This window comes from Grus americana, chromosome 7 (assembly GCF_028858705.1).
Source record: "Grus americana isolate bGruAme1 chromosome 7, bGruAme1.mat, whole genome shotgun sequence".
Taxonomy (NCBI): Eukaryota; Metazoa; Chordata; class Aves; order Gruiformes; family Gruidae; genus Grus; species Grus americana.
The window spans coordinates 333,819-348,414 of record NC_072858.1 but is presented as its reverse complement, the minus strand read 5'-3'; the positions used below and the strand labels follow the sequence as shown (position 1 = coordinate 348,414).

Sequence of the window (14,596 nt, the reverse complement as noted above, 5' to 3'; positions counted from 1 at the left end):
AGCCATCCCCTGATCGACCAGGGTGACTGCTGGATCTACAGAAGAGGCTGTTTTTCAGTGTTGAAAAAAAATATTTACAACAGTAGATATTTATTCACAGTCACCACAGGGTTTTTCTCAGTAAGCTGCAGTTTAAGAAAAGTCAAAAGTTGGGCTCTCCTAAGACAAAAGTAATAAGGATTCAGAGAAATTAGTTCCCCTCTGAATGTATCTGTCAGCTGGATTTCAGAGTAGTGAACTGTTAGGATTTCCTCCTTGAATATGACCTTATTAGACCTAGGAAAATTTGTTTGCTTTCAAAAGCCCAAATACTGAAAAGATTTAAGCTCCTATAACATCAACAAACAACTGATGTTAGTTACTAAATATCTCAAAACCACTTATCCCCCCCCCCCCCCCCCGTCAGTAGTTAGAGTCGATGCAGTCAGCTGCCCAGAGTCACCCGACAGATCTGCGGGGGTGTTGCAAACTTGTGTATGCTCAGAAGAGAAGTCCGTTTATTCTGTATAATCCTTCTGGATTTAGGAAGTTTTTCTCCTTTTGTCTATAGGGAATCTTTACATTTGGCTAAACATTTGTTTTGTTAATTTATTTTATTCCCTCTTAATATAAGGCTTGTGAGCTACTGAAAGCCAGCTGTAAGTAGAGACATAAGTCAAGAATAGAAGAAAGCTGTTCACTCTGTCCATAGTATCAAAATACGAATTCTGATTTTCTGATTCCTGCATAAAGGACTTGGTTATTACTCACTGTTCTTGGCCTCCACGGTCTCAAGAGGACTGCTTCGCTTCCTTGTGCTGCCCACTGCTGTAGCAATGCAAAGCTGATAAAATTTGTGCAGGAAAGCCTTCAACCCTTCTTTGGCAGGGCCAGCACAGCTGGGTTCTCAGGTAAGCAGCCAAGCTGCAACTTCCCCTGCGGCTCTCGCAGTAAAATTTGGCTCTGGCAGTCTGTCGGAAGGTCCCACAAGCCTGCAGAAAGGTGATTCTGAAATTGCCACCTGAAGTAAGAAATACTAAAAACAAGTTTCCCAAAATCTGGAGTACATAACTCTGCATAAATTTTGTAGACAATTTTTTGCTTAGTTTTGTAGCACGTAGGTAACACTTTTTCCACAAAATCGCAAGCTCTGAAGTTGAGTACAGTCAATGAAATGAGCTGTCATTTACAAGTAACTTTGCACATTTTCCTGGGTTTGGATAGAAGAGAACAACTGCCTATCAATAAATAGTCTTCACATTCAAGCTTTCAAAAAAAAAAAGCTATTATTTATTCAGTAAAATAAACACTTCAAAATCTTCCTGAGCATATTTTGAGCGCAAGAAGAACCCCGAGTAGTAAAGGAGTGCTGTTCTGTCTGGTTGGTCTTGACTGCGGTTACCATGTTTGTGCCTGCAGAGGGGAGGTGGGAGATGGGTAACTGTTATCTGAAGGGTGACTGGAAAACAGCCCATTTAGGTTTTGCGAGGCACTTCACTATCTCGGCAGTATTTGGGACTTGAAAATTTCATGAGGACTGTCTGTTCGCAGCGAGGTGGATAAATAATCCAGCAAGTCTCTTCTGAAGGCACTGCCTTAGGAGAACGATACCCCTGAACGGGGGGGATGCTCTGCGGTGGCTGGCACTTTATTCGTAATAAGGAGTTGCAGTCTCTTGCTACAAAATCATTGACATCATTATTTAGGCCTGTCTGGTGCAATATTCATTACCAGAGAACATTAGCCTAGCCCCACATTCATGGTTAACAGTGAATAAATAGGATGCAGAATCATGTCTTTTTTGTGGGAGGTTGTAATTTATGGCAGTGGCTTAGGAGTGGTGCTGAAAAAATCCTTTTGCTGTATCATAAGTGCCGTATGTTGGCAAGAGCTGATTTGTGGCTTTCTCGCGGCCGTTGCAGTTTTGATAAATGTAATATTTTACCATTATTTAAATTCCCCTTAACTTTTATAGAAATATTGGGTGGGTTGGCTCAGCAGGAGAAATAGCTTTCTAGCAGATCTCATTCATTTTAATTTGATGTAAATCTCCGATGACATTTTACAGTTCAGGTAAAATTACAAAGAAGCCAAGACATTTGTGTGTAGGCAGTAAAAATTTGCTGGTTTAGGCTAAGCATAAGTGCAGTTGTAAAGCTTTCCTAATTGGTTATCTTTCATCTGTAAACAACTACCAGGGCTTATATTAATTTTTACACAAACTGCTGCAGGACGAAAAAATATAAATAATTCCAGGATTTATAGGAGAGACAATATATGTTTTCAAGGTGCCTCAGTTGGTGCGTAGTGCTTATTAGTTACATTGTAGGGATGAACTTTGTTTTATTTTGTTCTCCCTATAAGTACATTTCACTGTAATCATTTACTTAAGGTGACTGATTCTTATTTGCTTATTTTTCAGTGCAAGTGGTCCAGAAAAGGTTTCATTCGAACAAGATGGTGTATTACTGATTGGTAAGTTGCATCTTTAAGTTATTTCTGATGATGTGTACATTATGTATGTTTTTGTTAACAACTGTTTCAAAGACATTATTCATACGTATAGATTGGTCTATTCATAGAACAGATTGGTTCCAAACCAGTTTGTTTGCTTTATTATTTATTGAACACGTAAGTAAGTTGTAATGATGCATAACAAAATGTGATGTTAATATTCACATGTATGTGCAATTAGCATGGGATAATTCAGGTCATAAGCAACCTCTCAGTCAAGCATGATCAAAAAAGTTTGGTGTCTGTGACAGGAGTCACGGTGTGGAGCTACAGGCATCCCCCCGGTACTGCTCCCCATCACGCCTGATACAGCCGAGGCTCTGCAGCATCTCACCTGGGTCAGATACCTGTGCCTGGGTGTGTGCAGCCCTCACCTCTGGGATTTCTGAGGAAGGAGATTGTTATCTATGAACTCTCTTTAAGCCCGGTCCAGTTTCCACTGAAGTCAGTGGAGGGACCCTACCGTTAAGGAATGCAGCTTTTTAAAACCAGTTCCTACTATATTACTTTTATTGGAACAGAACCTTTTATTTGTCGTATTCAGGTCAGGACTTCCATTTTAAACCCAAGGCATGGTCCTGTTCTGTGTGAGGTTGCTTATCTTCACCCTAGAGTAGAACAAAGCAGCTGGCAGCCCAGCACTCAGTAGTGGGGTTTGATGGAGGGGCAGCAGGGCACAGCCAGCACACCTCTCGTCTGTGCGCTCATGGGCAGCTGAGGACACATCCCACCAAGCAAGACTTCTGAAGTTCAGTGTAACCTGGCTGTCGTGGAAGCAGAGAGAGTTCCTCATAAGATGTGCTGTGAAAATCTACAGCAGTAGCAAACTTCTTTTTGCCCTTGGGATCATGCAACAGCCTAAAGCTGGGGGGCTGAGGGGAGCAGACAACTATACGAAAATAGAAGTTGAACATCATTATGGTGTTACACGCTAGATCGCTGTCTTTGGAAGAAGCAGTGCCAACTAGTGCTGACAAGAGGTGTATCTCATAACAGAAGCTATTTGCTACCTGTGTTTGAAAATGCTATCTTTAGTAACAGTAGTAGTAATGGTAGTAGCTTATGTGGGGGGGAGCAGCTGATTGTGCAAAACACTGTACCTGAGAGAGCTTGAAAATTTTCCTTGTCTTAACACAAGAAGAGCTCGAACACCCGCAGATGGTTCAGATTTCTCTAGCCCTACCTGGAAATCTGACCATACTTTTTTACCATTTAGTCATGATTTTGGCCTTTACTGCTTATTAATGTTATAGTCACCTAAATGTATGTGAAAGTTCAAGATTTTTCCCTTCCTCCTGTGGTTGTTTCATGTCTTAAAATTCTAAGTTTGATTTTAAAGTGATGAATGTTCACACAGGCTGACTTTTGAGTGCTGAACAGTCGTCTTGCTTGTTTGCATAAGCATGTTTCTTAGACAACCAGTTTGTGAAAAATGAAAAAGCCGCAGGTTTTCTCCTTTCACAGACCTTTGACCCAGAACTCAGGCAGGCAGCTATGGCATAATGTGGGCTCTGGTTAATTTTTCCAGATCGGTATGACATGGTATGTGATTCCCCAGCAGCAGAGATCTGCAGAAGTGGGTATTTAGCATCGATTGCTAATCTGGCCTTTTCTCTTATATCCTGACTTTTCCAGGTTCTGTCTCTCCTGTCCTTTTGAATTTCCTCTTTGCAGAATAAAGAATTTGAATTTATTTTTAGGCCTTTCCAAGGAAAAAAGTGTTCTTCAGAGATAGATTTAAAGGAATGTTTTCTTGCAGGTTGACCTTAAAAAAGGATAGTTCTTGGAAGGAGCAGTCTGTAGCTAGATGTTTTGATGACATAATACACTATGCTTATGTTTCCTAAGGGTATATTGGGAAGAGAGAGTGAGGAGGCTCACAGCTTTTTCTGATCTGTAATGAAATGAGCTATGGTGGTAGTTCTGTGTCTGGAATAATCCGTCATTATGATCCACGCGATCTAATAAGATCTCAAACATTTCTAATGAGAATTTGAAGTTACCATGAACAATTTCTGGAGAAGTGATATATTATGGAAAAGGCAGGGGATTAGAAAATACACCTAATTAGGTCTAAGTGCATAATGTGTCTGTTCGTGGTATGGTAAGTGTTTAAACCAAGTCTATGTGCATATGCATATGAACAAAGTTCTGGCCATTTTCATAATCATGACTTTTGATCTGTACATTTCTACATTCTTAATAGTTCAATAAAAATGTAGCCAGGAGACTTGTTGTTAGCACATCTGTGTGATGCTCCTTGAAGGGAGCTATTAATTTTCCCTGCCCAGGAAACCATCGTTATAGAATGTACCTCATGCCAAAACCAGAGGGCTTCCAAAACCCAAAAAAAATGACCTTAAAAGATTTCAGAGAACTGTCCTCTTTTTCATCCTCTATGATTCAGTGATCTGCCCCAGTTGAGTTCCTCTGTGAATCCAGATTTTCCCATCCATTATTCTTCATTACCTTATCTTCAGTGTGAACAAAGAATTAAGGAATCTTGGGGCACTCATTTTAAGAAAAAATGAAAGAAAACTATGGAACTACATGCATTTTTTTTTTTTAGTATCTTGAATATAAGGCGGGGGGGGTATTTATTTCTATTCCAGTAGTTCTTAGCATTATTGTATTAATAGGTGCAAGATAGTGTCCTGAATGCATTACAGTCTTAAATACAGTTTACATATATAGTTTATATTCGGTAGGGAGGATGGTGTAGAGAATACATGTATAAAATGTAGGTATGGCACCACCCTGGGAACATTTGCAAGTATATCAGAGGTCAGAATCAGCAATCAAGATTGTTTTGATGTTTTAGAGAAAGTAGGATTGCAAGATTAAAGTCAGAGGAGTTCAAAGCATCGCACTTGAGAGGAGAATTCAAAAGCACAAATACAATATTGGGAATAACTGACTCGTTACCCATACTGCCAAAAAGGATAAAGGGAGAAGAAATTTAATATGGTTCATTATTGTCTTACTGAGATGTGTTAATAGATACATGATGTGAAGGACATGAAGGGGGGAAGGTATGGTAATTATTTAATTGAGTGCTGCCAAGGCCCTTGCAGAAAGGGCAGAAGTAAGTCCGTTTCACTTGCAGGAGAACAAGTAATAGGTGGAAAGTTTTAATTTAAGGGCAGGGAAACTGTAGGTGGAAGGTCCTTCATTAGCAAGTTTTAAGAACAAGCAGTTTTAGGCAGATGGTAATGGATTATAGAGACCTTCATGCAAGAGGTGAGCTCATGATGTGAGGTCTCTCCCTGCCCTACAGGGATTCTTTCCGTTCATCCTTCAGATGGACAGGAACGGACACCTCAAGCCATCATCTCCAGATCATGTTTTGTAGTTATGTACTAATTATGTATCTTAATACAAAGTTAGTAGGACTGCTTTATCATCACTGTGAGTTTATTCAGCAAGATACGCTGTTCCCTGTAGCCTAAAAAACCCACCAGTATCTTTGGAAGAGGCCTTCGTGCGGGCCGCTTGGTGACCTCTGTATCTTTATCATGTGTTCGCTGTTTTGACTGCCATGACCCGCTGTGTCCAGACCTGTTCCCTGAGTCCATCACGATCTGGGGAGTCTCCCTGTGCACAGCTTGGGGGTTCTACTTCGTACCTCTCTGCCAAAGTCTGTTCCCACGTTCTTGCTGGCAGGCTGCAAACTCCTTTCTGAACATGAGGTATGTTTGCCTTCTCTGTTGGTTTTTATCTCCCCGCTGAATTCTCAGCAGGAGATGTCTGTGCACAGGACTAGTAATGCAAAGTCAGTATGGTTTAGCCCTTTGTTCAAGTTCAAAATGCTTGGCTCCTATAAAGAGAAAAACTGGTTTTTTACATCTGAAATCCCAGTCGAGGTAATACAGCCAGATGATGGGGCGGAGCTGTGGTTCACCTCACAAAGGGGCCTGAAAACTCGCTAAATGGACCTTTCATTAGCAGTAGGGCCAAGGGAGAGGGAAGACGCTGACAGGACATGGATTTTTCTAGGAAGAGGCGGGTTGAAATCCGTAGACGGCTCTGGGCTAGGCCCCAGTGGTGCTCGTCAGTGAAGCAGAGAAATGAGATCATTGCTTTGTCTAGAAGTATCTCCGCATTTAGCTAATCCTAAGGTGGAGAACGCGTGGGTTTGGAGTCCTTCGCAAAGTCACCTGTATACGTCTGCAGCTGCTGTGGAAGACGTGAGCTGCAAAAGGGGGTGCAGCCTCAGAACAGGCAGTGCCTGGAAGAGCAGCGCTTGGCTGAGCAGCGCTGCTGTGGCCATCAGCGTTGTTTCAGGGGGTCCCAGACAGGAAAACCAAGAACCCACGTGTCTGTGCGGGGGAGCTGACAGATCCTTTGTCCATGGAGTATGCCTGAGCTGCCAAGGACAGGAACAGTACTGAAGCGTACTGGGACAGAGAGCTTGAAACGGGTCTACTGTGACCACCCCCATCCTGCCTAAAAATGTCAGCGAGACCGGACTTTTATGAGCGCTATGGCAGTTTAGTTTTGCCTCCATTCTTCCCATGACATCTTTTCTCATTAAGTGCTGGCTACTTTCAGTTGGCTACAACCAAGTTTTGTCAGCATGTTTTCTGAGTATGAGAATAAAGCATTTTAAGTAGCCTTATTTCTTATAACAATCCTCCAGGACACACTTACCTCTATTCTGGTATGTAATTTCTGTTTCCTCATTCTTTAAAAGACGTTTAAAGAAATCTGTTCAGTTATACCTAGGAAATTTTTTACCCTGGTCAGTCCAATGCTAGTGTAATAGTTATTATTAGTGTTTGTGGAACCTACCCAAAATGTATTTTTTTAAACACTAACCAAAATTGTGTCCTCAAAGTGAAGTGCAGCAGCTCTTTTAGCACATGGCAGTATTACGCATGCAGGAGGTAAGGGAGCAGACCACTTCCTGCAGGTGCTGGAGGGACCTCCTTTCCAAAACATAACGCTGTCAGTCTAGCCCTTAAGTGTCCCTTTTGGAGCTTTCCTTCAGTCCCTCAGTGCAGTATGCAGGAATTCCTGCATCCACTGGTTTGTTTGAGGGTTTTTTGGGGTGGGGGTGGGGTGGTTGTGTTGCTAAATCTGTGTGAAAAGAGTATTCCAAGTTCTCTGGTTTCATTGTGACTCACTGTGTCCCATCACCCAAAGAGCTTAAGAGCAAGGCAATGAGAAGATAAGAGTTTTTAAAAATGCAGACCAGGTCTCCAGGACACAAAAAGCCACAAGCAGAGCAAATATAAAGCAGAATGCCAGCTTGAGCATAACAGCTGGATAGCTTTCTTTTTGCCATTCAGATGTGTCCTGCGTGTCAGCAGTGGGAAACCAGAATTCAGGGAGACACCTTGCCTTCCAGAGGTGACACCTTGTGTGTGACTGACGTAGGTGACAACAGGAAATTCCTCTGTCTGGACGTGTTTATTACAAAAAATTCCTTCTATGTGAAGGTTTTCTGCCACAGTGAAAAGTGGGATCATTTGAAGTTATTTAAGGTACAAGAATGTAGTGGCATGCAGGTATTATGGTTAAAAATACCATCACCAGCCAAAGTCAGCCAAGTGTTGTGCAGTCTCGTAGGAAATTCCAGTCCCTGTGTCAGAGAACTTATGCACTAACACTAAATATGATGTCGTTATAAATAGCTGTCACAACAAATGGACAGGAAAATAGGGTGGACATGTGGTGATCAGAGGAAGTCATGGAGCTGTTGGAGCGAGTCCAGAGGAGGCCACGGAGATGATGCAAGGGCTGGAGCACCTCTGCTATGGAGACAGGAGGAGAGAGTTGGGCTGGTTCAGCCTGGGGAAGAGAAGGCTGCGGGGAGACCTTAGAGCCCCTTCCAGTCCCTGCAGGGGCTCCAGGAAAGCTGGAGAGGGGCTGGTGCCAAGGGCAGGGAGTGACAGGCCAAGGGGAATGGCCTGAAGCTGCAGGAGGGGAGATGGAGATGGGATGTGAGGCAGAAATCCTTCCCTGTGAGGGTGCTGAGGCCCTGGCACAGGGTGCCCAGAGAAGCTGTGGCTGCCCCTGGCTCCCTGGCAGTGTTCAAGGCCAGGTTGGATGGGGCTTTGGGCAACCTGGGCTGGTGGAGGGTGTCCCTGCCCATGGCAGGGGTGGCACTGGGTGGGCTGGGAGGTCCCTGCCCACCCACACCAGGCTGGGGTTCTATAATTTAGCTTTCATGCAGGGGTGCAAAACAAGGTATTTCTGTTTTGCAGGGGTTTGAAATTGGTTTCATTGATTAAGAAGGAACTTCCAAAATATCCCTATTTCTCTTGTCCTCAACCAAACCAAAATCCATAGATTTTCCATAGAAGCAATATGACTGTTTTCAGAAATCTCTTCTGTCAGTCTTTGGCCATCCCACAAGGCAGACACTGGGCACTGTAACAGCAGTCCTCGATCCTGCATGTCCCTCCTGGAGGACAGAGCTCCCAAAGCCAAGACAGCATTTACCCCTTGGGGTTATTTCCTTCTAGAGTGCACTACCAGTAGTTGGCAGGGGATGCCAATGTGATGGGCTTTGGCTGAGCCAGCCCGCAGCCGGGTGAAGGGACCGCTGTCTGACACCCTGCCTCGCTGCGAAGTAGCTAAGGATGAGTTAATACTCTTGTCTTTCAGGTTAGGAAGCAAAGCTGTGAAATTTTACTGATTTTACTGATTTTCTGAGGCTAGCTCCTCATCCAAGTCTTCTGAGGAGCAGCTGAGGGACCTGGGGGTGTTGAGCCTGGAGAAGAGGAGGCTGAGGACAGACCTGGTGGCTCTCTACAGCTCCCTGACAGGAGGGTGTAGCCAGGTGGGGGTCGGTCTCTTCTCCCAAGGAACAAGCCATAGGACGAGAGGAAACGGCCTCAGGTTGTGCCAGGGGAGGTTTAGACTGGAGATGAGGGAAAATGTCTTCCCCCAAAGGGCTGTCAGTCCCTGAACAGGCTGCCCAGGGCAGTGGTGGAGTCCCCATCCCTGGGGGGATTTAACAGCCGTGTAGATGTGGTGCTTGGGGACAGGGGTGAGTGGGGGGCTGGGCAGTGCTGGGGTGACGGTTGGACTTGGGGATCTTAAAGGGCTTTTCCAACCCAAGTGATTCGATGATTCTGTGATCCCGCAGGCACAGTCTGAGTTAAACAGCCTGTGTCCTCTTCCCAGCTGGAAGTGGTGTGCTGATTGACCGCTATTATCTTGGCATTCTCCATGCAGGGACAGATAAGGAGTTGCAGCGATGTGATTTAGCCTTTAATGCAGTAAAATTCTCCTGTCAATAGCTTTTAATTTTGTTTATTGCAAAGTCACAGTTCTGCTAGGTATTTGGCCACAGCTTTATAAACTTGAAGTTGTTTGTTTACACGTTCAATTTTGTTTTAAAAATATTTTAGTGAGACAGTACTACTTGATTTCTATGAATTGTAACTGACAAAGAGCTTTTCATTTTCATATTATGCATATTTTAAGCAAAAGCCTAGATGCAGTCTTACCTGTGGATGAATTGTCAAAAGTTTGATGATAGTATTTGACAATTTTCTGATGGTCATAGTCTAATTTGCACAGTCTGTGTGAGTAAATATTAAGGTAACGTAAGAGAATACATTAAGTGTTACTATGTTGAATGCTTTGCTGATGCAACAAATGTTTTTTTCTTTTATCCTGAATCATTTTATTTTTTTCCTTTTTTGTCATAGTGCCTTTGACTTGGTAAACATTCATCTTTTCCATGATGCTTCCAATTTAATTGCTTGGGAAACAAGCCCATCGGTTTACTCAGGAATACGGCATAAGGCTCTTGGCTATGTACTTGATAGGTATGTATTAGCCTTTACTAGCCTCTCTCAATCTTCTCTGTTCATAAGTAGCGTATAAAAGACGTTTCAAAGACGATGCCAATTACAGATCGGTTTATGAGACTTACTCTTTTAAGCTAAATTAATGAGATTGGAGAATCTCTCTGAAGTCACCAGAACTTGCAGAGTAGAAAGCAGGTTTATTTTGTAAATGTGTGTGTTAGATCAGCTGCTTTTTAGTCTGTGTGGAGTCTAATAAAGCTGCCATTCAAGTATGTTTTCAGTTACAGAATAATAATTCCGGTTGGAAGGGACCTCTGGGAGTCTCTTGTTCATCCTCCTCCTCAGAGCAGGGCTGACTTCAGCATCAGATCACGTCGTTCGAGGCTTACCCAGCTGAGCTTTGAAAAGCTCCATGCATGGTGATTTTCAGCTTCTCTGGGCCACCCATCGCTGTGTTTGACTACCTGTGTCATGAAACTTTTTCTCCCTAATATCCCGCCAGAATTTCCCTCACAGCAGTCCATCGCCCCTCATCTTTTAGTGGGCATTGCTGAGAAGAGTCTGGCTCTGTCTTTTCTGGAACTACCAAATAGATACAGCCAGCAACAAAATCCTCCCGTAGCCATCTTTTCTGTAAACTGAACAACTCCAGCTCTTTCCACCTCTCCTCGTAAGTCATGAGCTCCAACCCCAGCAACATTAAACCCTGCCATGTTTTAATCTCAATACTAGCCAAGTGCAGTAGGCAGCCAATCTTTTTCAAGCAGCAACACAGCATTTGTGTGCAGTCATCACTGTTATTAATAACATCATGGTTTATAATGCTGTTACAGGGTTGATTCATCTGATAGGTGGTACAATACAGAGGGTAGTCCCAAAAACACCCAAAAATTTGCAGCTGCCCTAATTAGCAGTTACAAAGTCAGAAAAAAAAGACAGCTTTTTCTTGAGTAAGAAAAAAAATATTTCTGCATGGGTGTACACGTATTGGCAAAGTAAGTAGGTATTTCTCTTACGAGGTACTGCTGACTTCATGTTTGCCTGAGAAATAGAACTTTAAAGTGTCTCTTCAAAGCAGCAGTGGCTTACACTGCGATCTATGGCATGAGATGGTGCTTAAAACGAACTGCTTAGGCTGGAAAAAATAAAAGCAGAGCTGAGGGGAGGAGAGCAAGCGCCTGGGGCTCGTGGGGAGTTGCTCGACACGGCAGACCATGGTCAGGGGGCTGAGGGGAAGGACGGGCTCCACGTGTCTCTTCCTTCTGGCAGTTGCTTGCAGCCTGCCCTGTGGCTGGCAAATGCAGTGAGGAATTCACAGACGAGTAACCGCTGACTCTCGTAACTCTCTCTGGCAGCAACCTATAAGTTAAAGACACTCCTGAACCAAATTAAGTAATGCGTTGAAAAATATCTTTGCGTATGCAGTGTTATCATTTTTCCCTATGTAGATTTTCACTGAAAAAGGATCTGAAATGTCAAATGGAGTATAAATGCCTCTTTAATCACATTCTATCCAAAGTTTTATTACTTTCTGTAAGTTTGTTTAAAGACAGGCAGGTATTTTAGCCAGAGAGACTGCTTTTCCCACTATGTATAAAGTGCTTTTCCTGTGCACCCCAGCAGAGGGCTAAGTAGGAATTTCTCCAAAACAGGCATTTATTTTCACTTTTGGGGGTGATGCAAGGATGAAGAGGAAAAATCCAGTATTTCTTTTCTTGTATCACTTGTAAAACCTGCTCAAATCTTCAGAAAACACTGGAGGCACTTGGAAGGTTTGCAGATAGGTAGCATGCAGTGGTTTATTAAAGATCCCTTCTTTAGGGGACAGAGACCCAGTAAGATCAGGATCTACTCTGAGTGCAGTTTGAGGCAGATTTTTGAGTTCTGTTACACAGAGCAGTGTGGGAAAGGCCTATTTTTATTTCATTTTTTCTTGGCTCCGTTGGTCCCCTCTCCTTTTCTTCTGCTTTCCATGAGGGAACTTTAGCAAATCTGTGTAAACCTTTTGCATTATTTATTGCACACTTGTTTACAGCATACAGTGTGCTTCATTAGCTAATTTTGGCTTTGGACCTCCCACGATGCCCTGGCAAGGGTAAGGTAATAAGACTGTAGTATTAGTGTCAGCCGCGGGTCAGAGATGTCATGATGGTATATCATTAAATTGTGACACTGCCAAAAACTGCCCCAACTCCCCTGTCCTTAGAAAAGAAAACCTTCGATTTTAGGTTGCACACTACCACTGTGAGCTTGCATTCAGATGAATTGTTCATTTTGAGAGAGCAGCCAGCCGCAGATCCGGACCTCCACAGTGAAATGATGGGCTGACTCGCACAAAGGGGGAGTTCTGTAAGAGCAGTGAATAATGGGAAACCCCTTTCATCGGCAGTGCTAACCTTTTGGCAGCCACCAGCAAACTCTATTCTGATCTGCTGATTGGGGAGGACAATACACTGAAGCTAACTTTGAATGAATGCTACCACCAACAGTGTCCCCATTCAGAGGGTTTTGGGAACCATCTTTGACCATTGTCTGCCATCGCTCCTTCAGACAGTAGGAAAAGGGAAAGTGAGAGCGGCTATAGGGGGGAAAGTACTTCTTTTCTTGGCTTTAATCTCTCTTTAAAGCTTCATAGATCTACATTTCCAGCTGAGCTACTGGAACTATGCAGTGTCAGATAAATACAGAGGAGAGAGGTTTCAAGCTGAGCTTTCAAATCCCCTTATCTGCATGAACTAATAATGCAGATTTAGTGCTGTTAAAAACAGAGACTGATAAGTCTTTTCCTTTAAAGCCTTTAAACTGCTAAAGAGCATTTAACAGCAATGCAGTTCAAACCCAGTGAACAATACTGAGAAGGAAAACAGTTTAATGAGCTAAACCTTCACTGAATGAAACAGAAACACCTTCTCACAGTTGATTTAGGTCACTGTGGGAGTAAGTGAAAGCGCAGTTCTGTTCACCCTGCATCTTCATAAACATGAATTAAGTACAGCCTTTTCATGTACGGTAAAAGCTATCACAGGAGTTTGAAATACAAAGAAGAAAAGAGTTTGCAAATAAAGCTCAAGTGAATTAGTTTAACTGTTAAAATTGTCAGGGAAGGTAGTTTCCCCAAAATTGTTTTAACTGCGAGGTTTTAACACATAGGCACGAAGCTGCGCAGCATCTCTAAATTACTGAAAAGGGGAGGGGTTGAGGGGAAAAAACAAAGGAAAAAGTGTCAAGCGAGTGATTTCAAGTTGCCGCTAAAAGTTTTCTCCTGAGGGAATCTATTAATAATCATAACAACATGTTTTGGGAGTAGAAAGGTTTAATCTTACAGTGGTGTTCTGAAGCGATTTGGCTTTAATAATGTTAAAAATGAATTCTATAGCAAGAGGAATGCTTTAAAGACAGCTAGCTGGTATGTGCTGAGCCAGATGGTTTTTAGCATTTGCCATTTAGCAAATGTGAAGAAAATGTGGTGTTAGATAGACTCCTTAAAGACTAGGAGAGTTGGAATTACACTAGTGTTAAGCAAATATTTGCTTGTATATTTACAAATACATATACAGTGTGCATGTAGAAAATTGGCAGTGTGTAATGAGTCTTTGTCAACGCTAATGTAAACCCAAACGGAATTCCCAGAAGTCAATTATGTTCTTCCACATAGACACAGATACAGTTAAAACTGAATTTGCTTTATAAATGAGAATAAGAACACCTGCTTTATAGTTTTGGGGGCTAAAAAAAATCTTCCAGGCCCATTTTGGATAATTCCCATGTACAACTAGCCCTATTTGCATAATACTTGCATTGTTGTGTTTTCTAAAGTTGGAGGGTTTAAGCTATACATGAGAGTAAGAAAGGAAGTGTCGTTTACATTTTAATTCAGTCTTTCATACATCTGCTGTAATTAATGTTTGTGCATATGTCATATTAATTAATCATATTGGCATATTAGTCATGTCCTTTAGACACTTGCTGGGAGAAAAGTGACTACTAAATGTAATAGCCTGGCTAGGGAAAGAGTAGAAGCTGTAGGATGGGGTCCTTTAAAAGTATTAGAAGAGAGTTTGCGAGGGACAGGGACGTGAGATGTTAGCCTGATACTGCGGTTCTTGGTGTGCCAGCCTTTTAAACTTCCTGAAATTATCTAGAGCATTCAGATCCATAAAATGAATGTGTTTTTTTTTAAAGAAAGTGACAGTGCTCTTCTGTTTTCCTATTGAAATGTTCCCTGGCCTAGTTCAACAGAAACATTTTTACATTACAACTGTGAAATCTTGGCATAAAGCTCCCCTTTGTGCCCTTCATTATTTTCTCACAAATATAGTCCATTGTCACATAGCTGA

At 42.5% G+C, this 14,596-nt stretch overlaps 1 protein-coding gene across 4 annotated transcripts in view; it reads left to right on the top strand.

The window, feature by feature from the left end:
• Positions 1–14,596, top strand: part of INPP5A (inositol polyphosphate-5-phosphatase A) — a 254,961-nt gene that overhangs the window by 150,831 nt on the left and 89,534 nt on the right. For all 4 annotated transcript variants that reach the window (XM_054831733.1, XM_054831734.1, XM_054831731.1 and 1 more), the window contains exons 7-8: positions 2,402–2,454; positions 10,158–10,277. In XM_054831733.1, the coding sequence (XP_054687708.1) occupies positions 2,402–2,454; positions 10,158–10,277 (173 nt within the window). The remainder of the gene's footprint in view (positions 1–2,401; positions 2,455–10,157; positions 10,278–14,596) is intronic.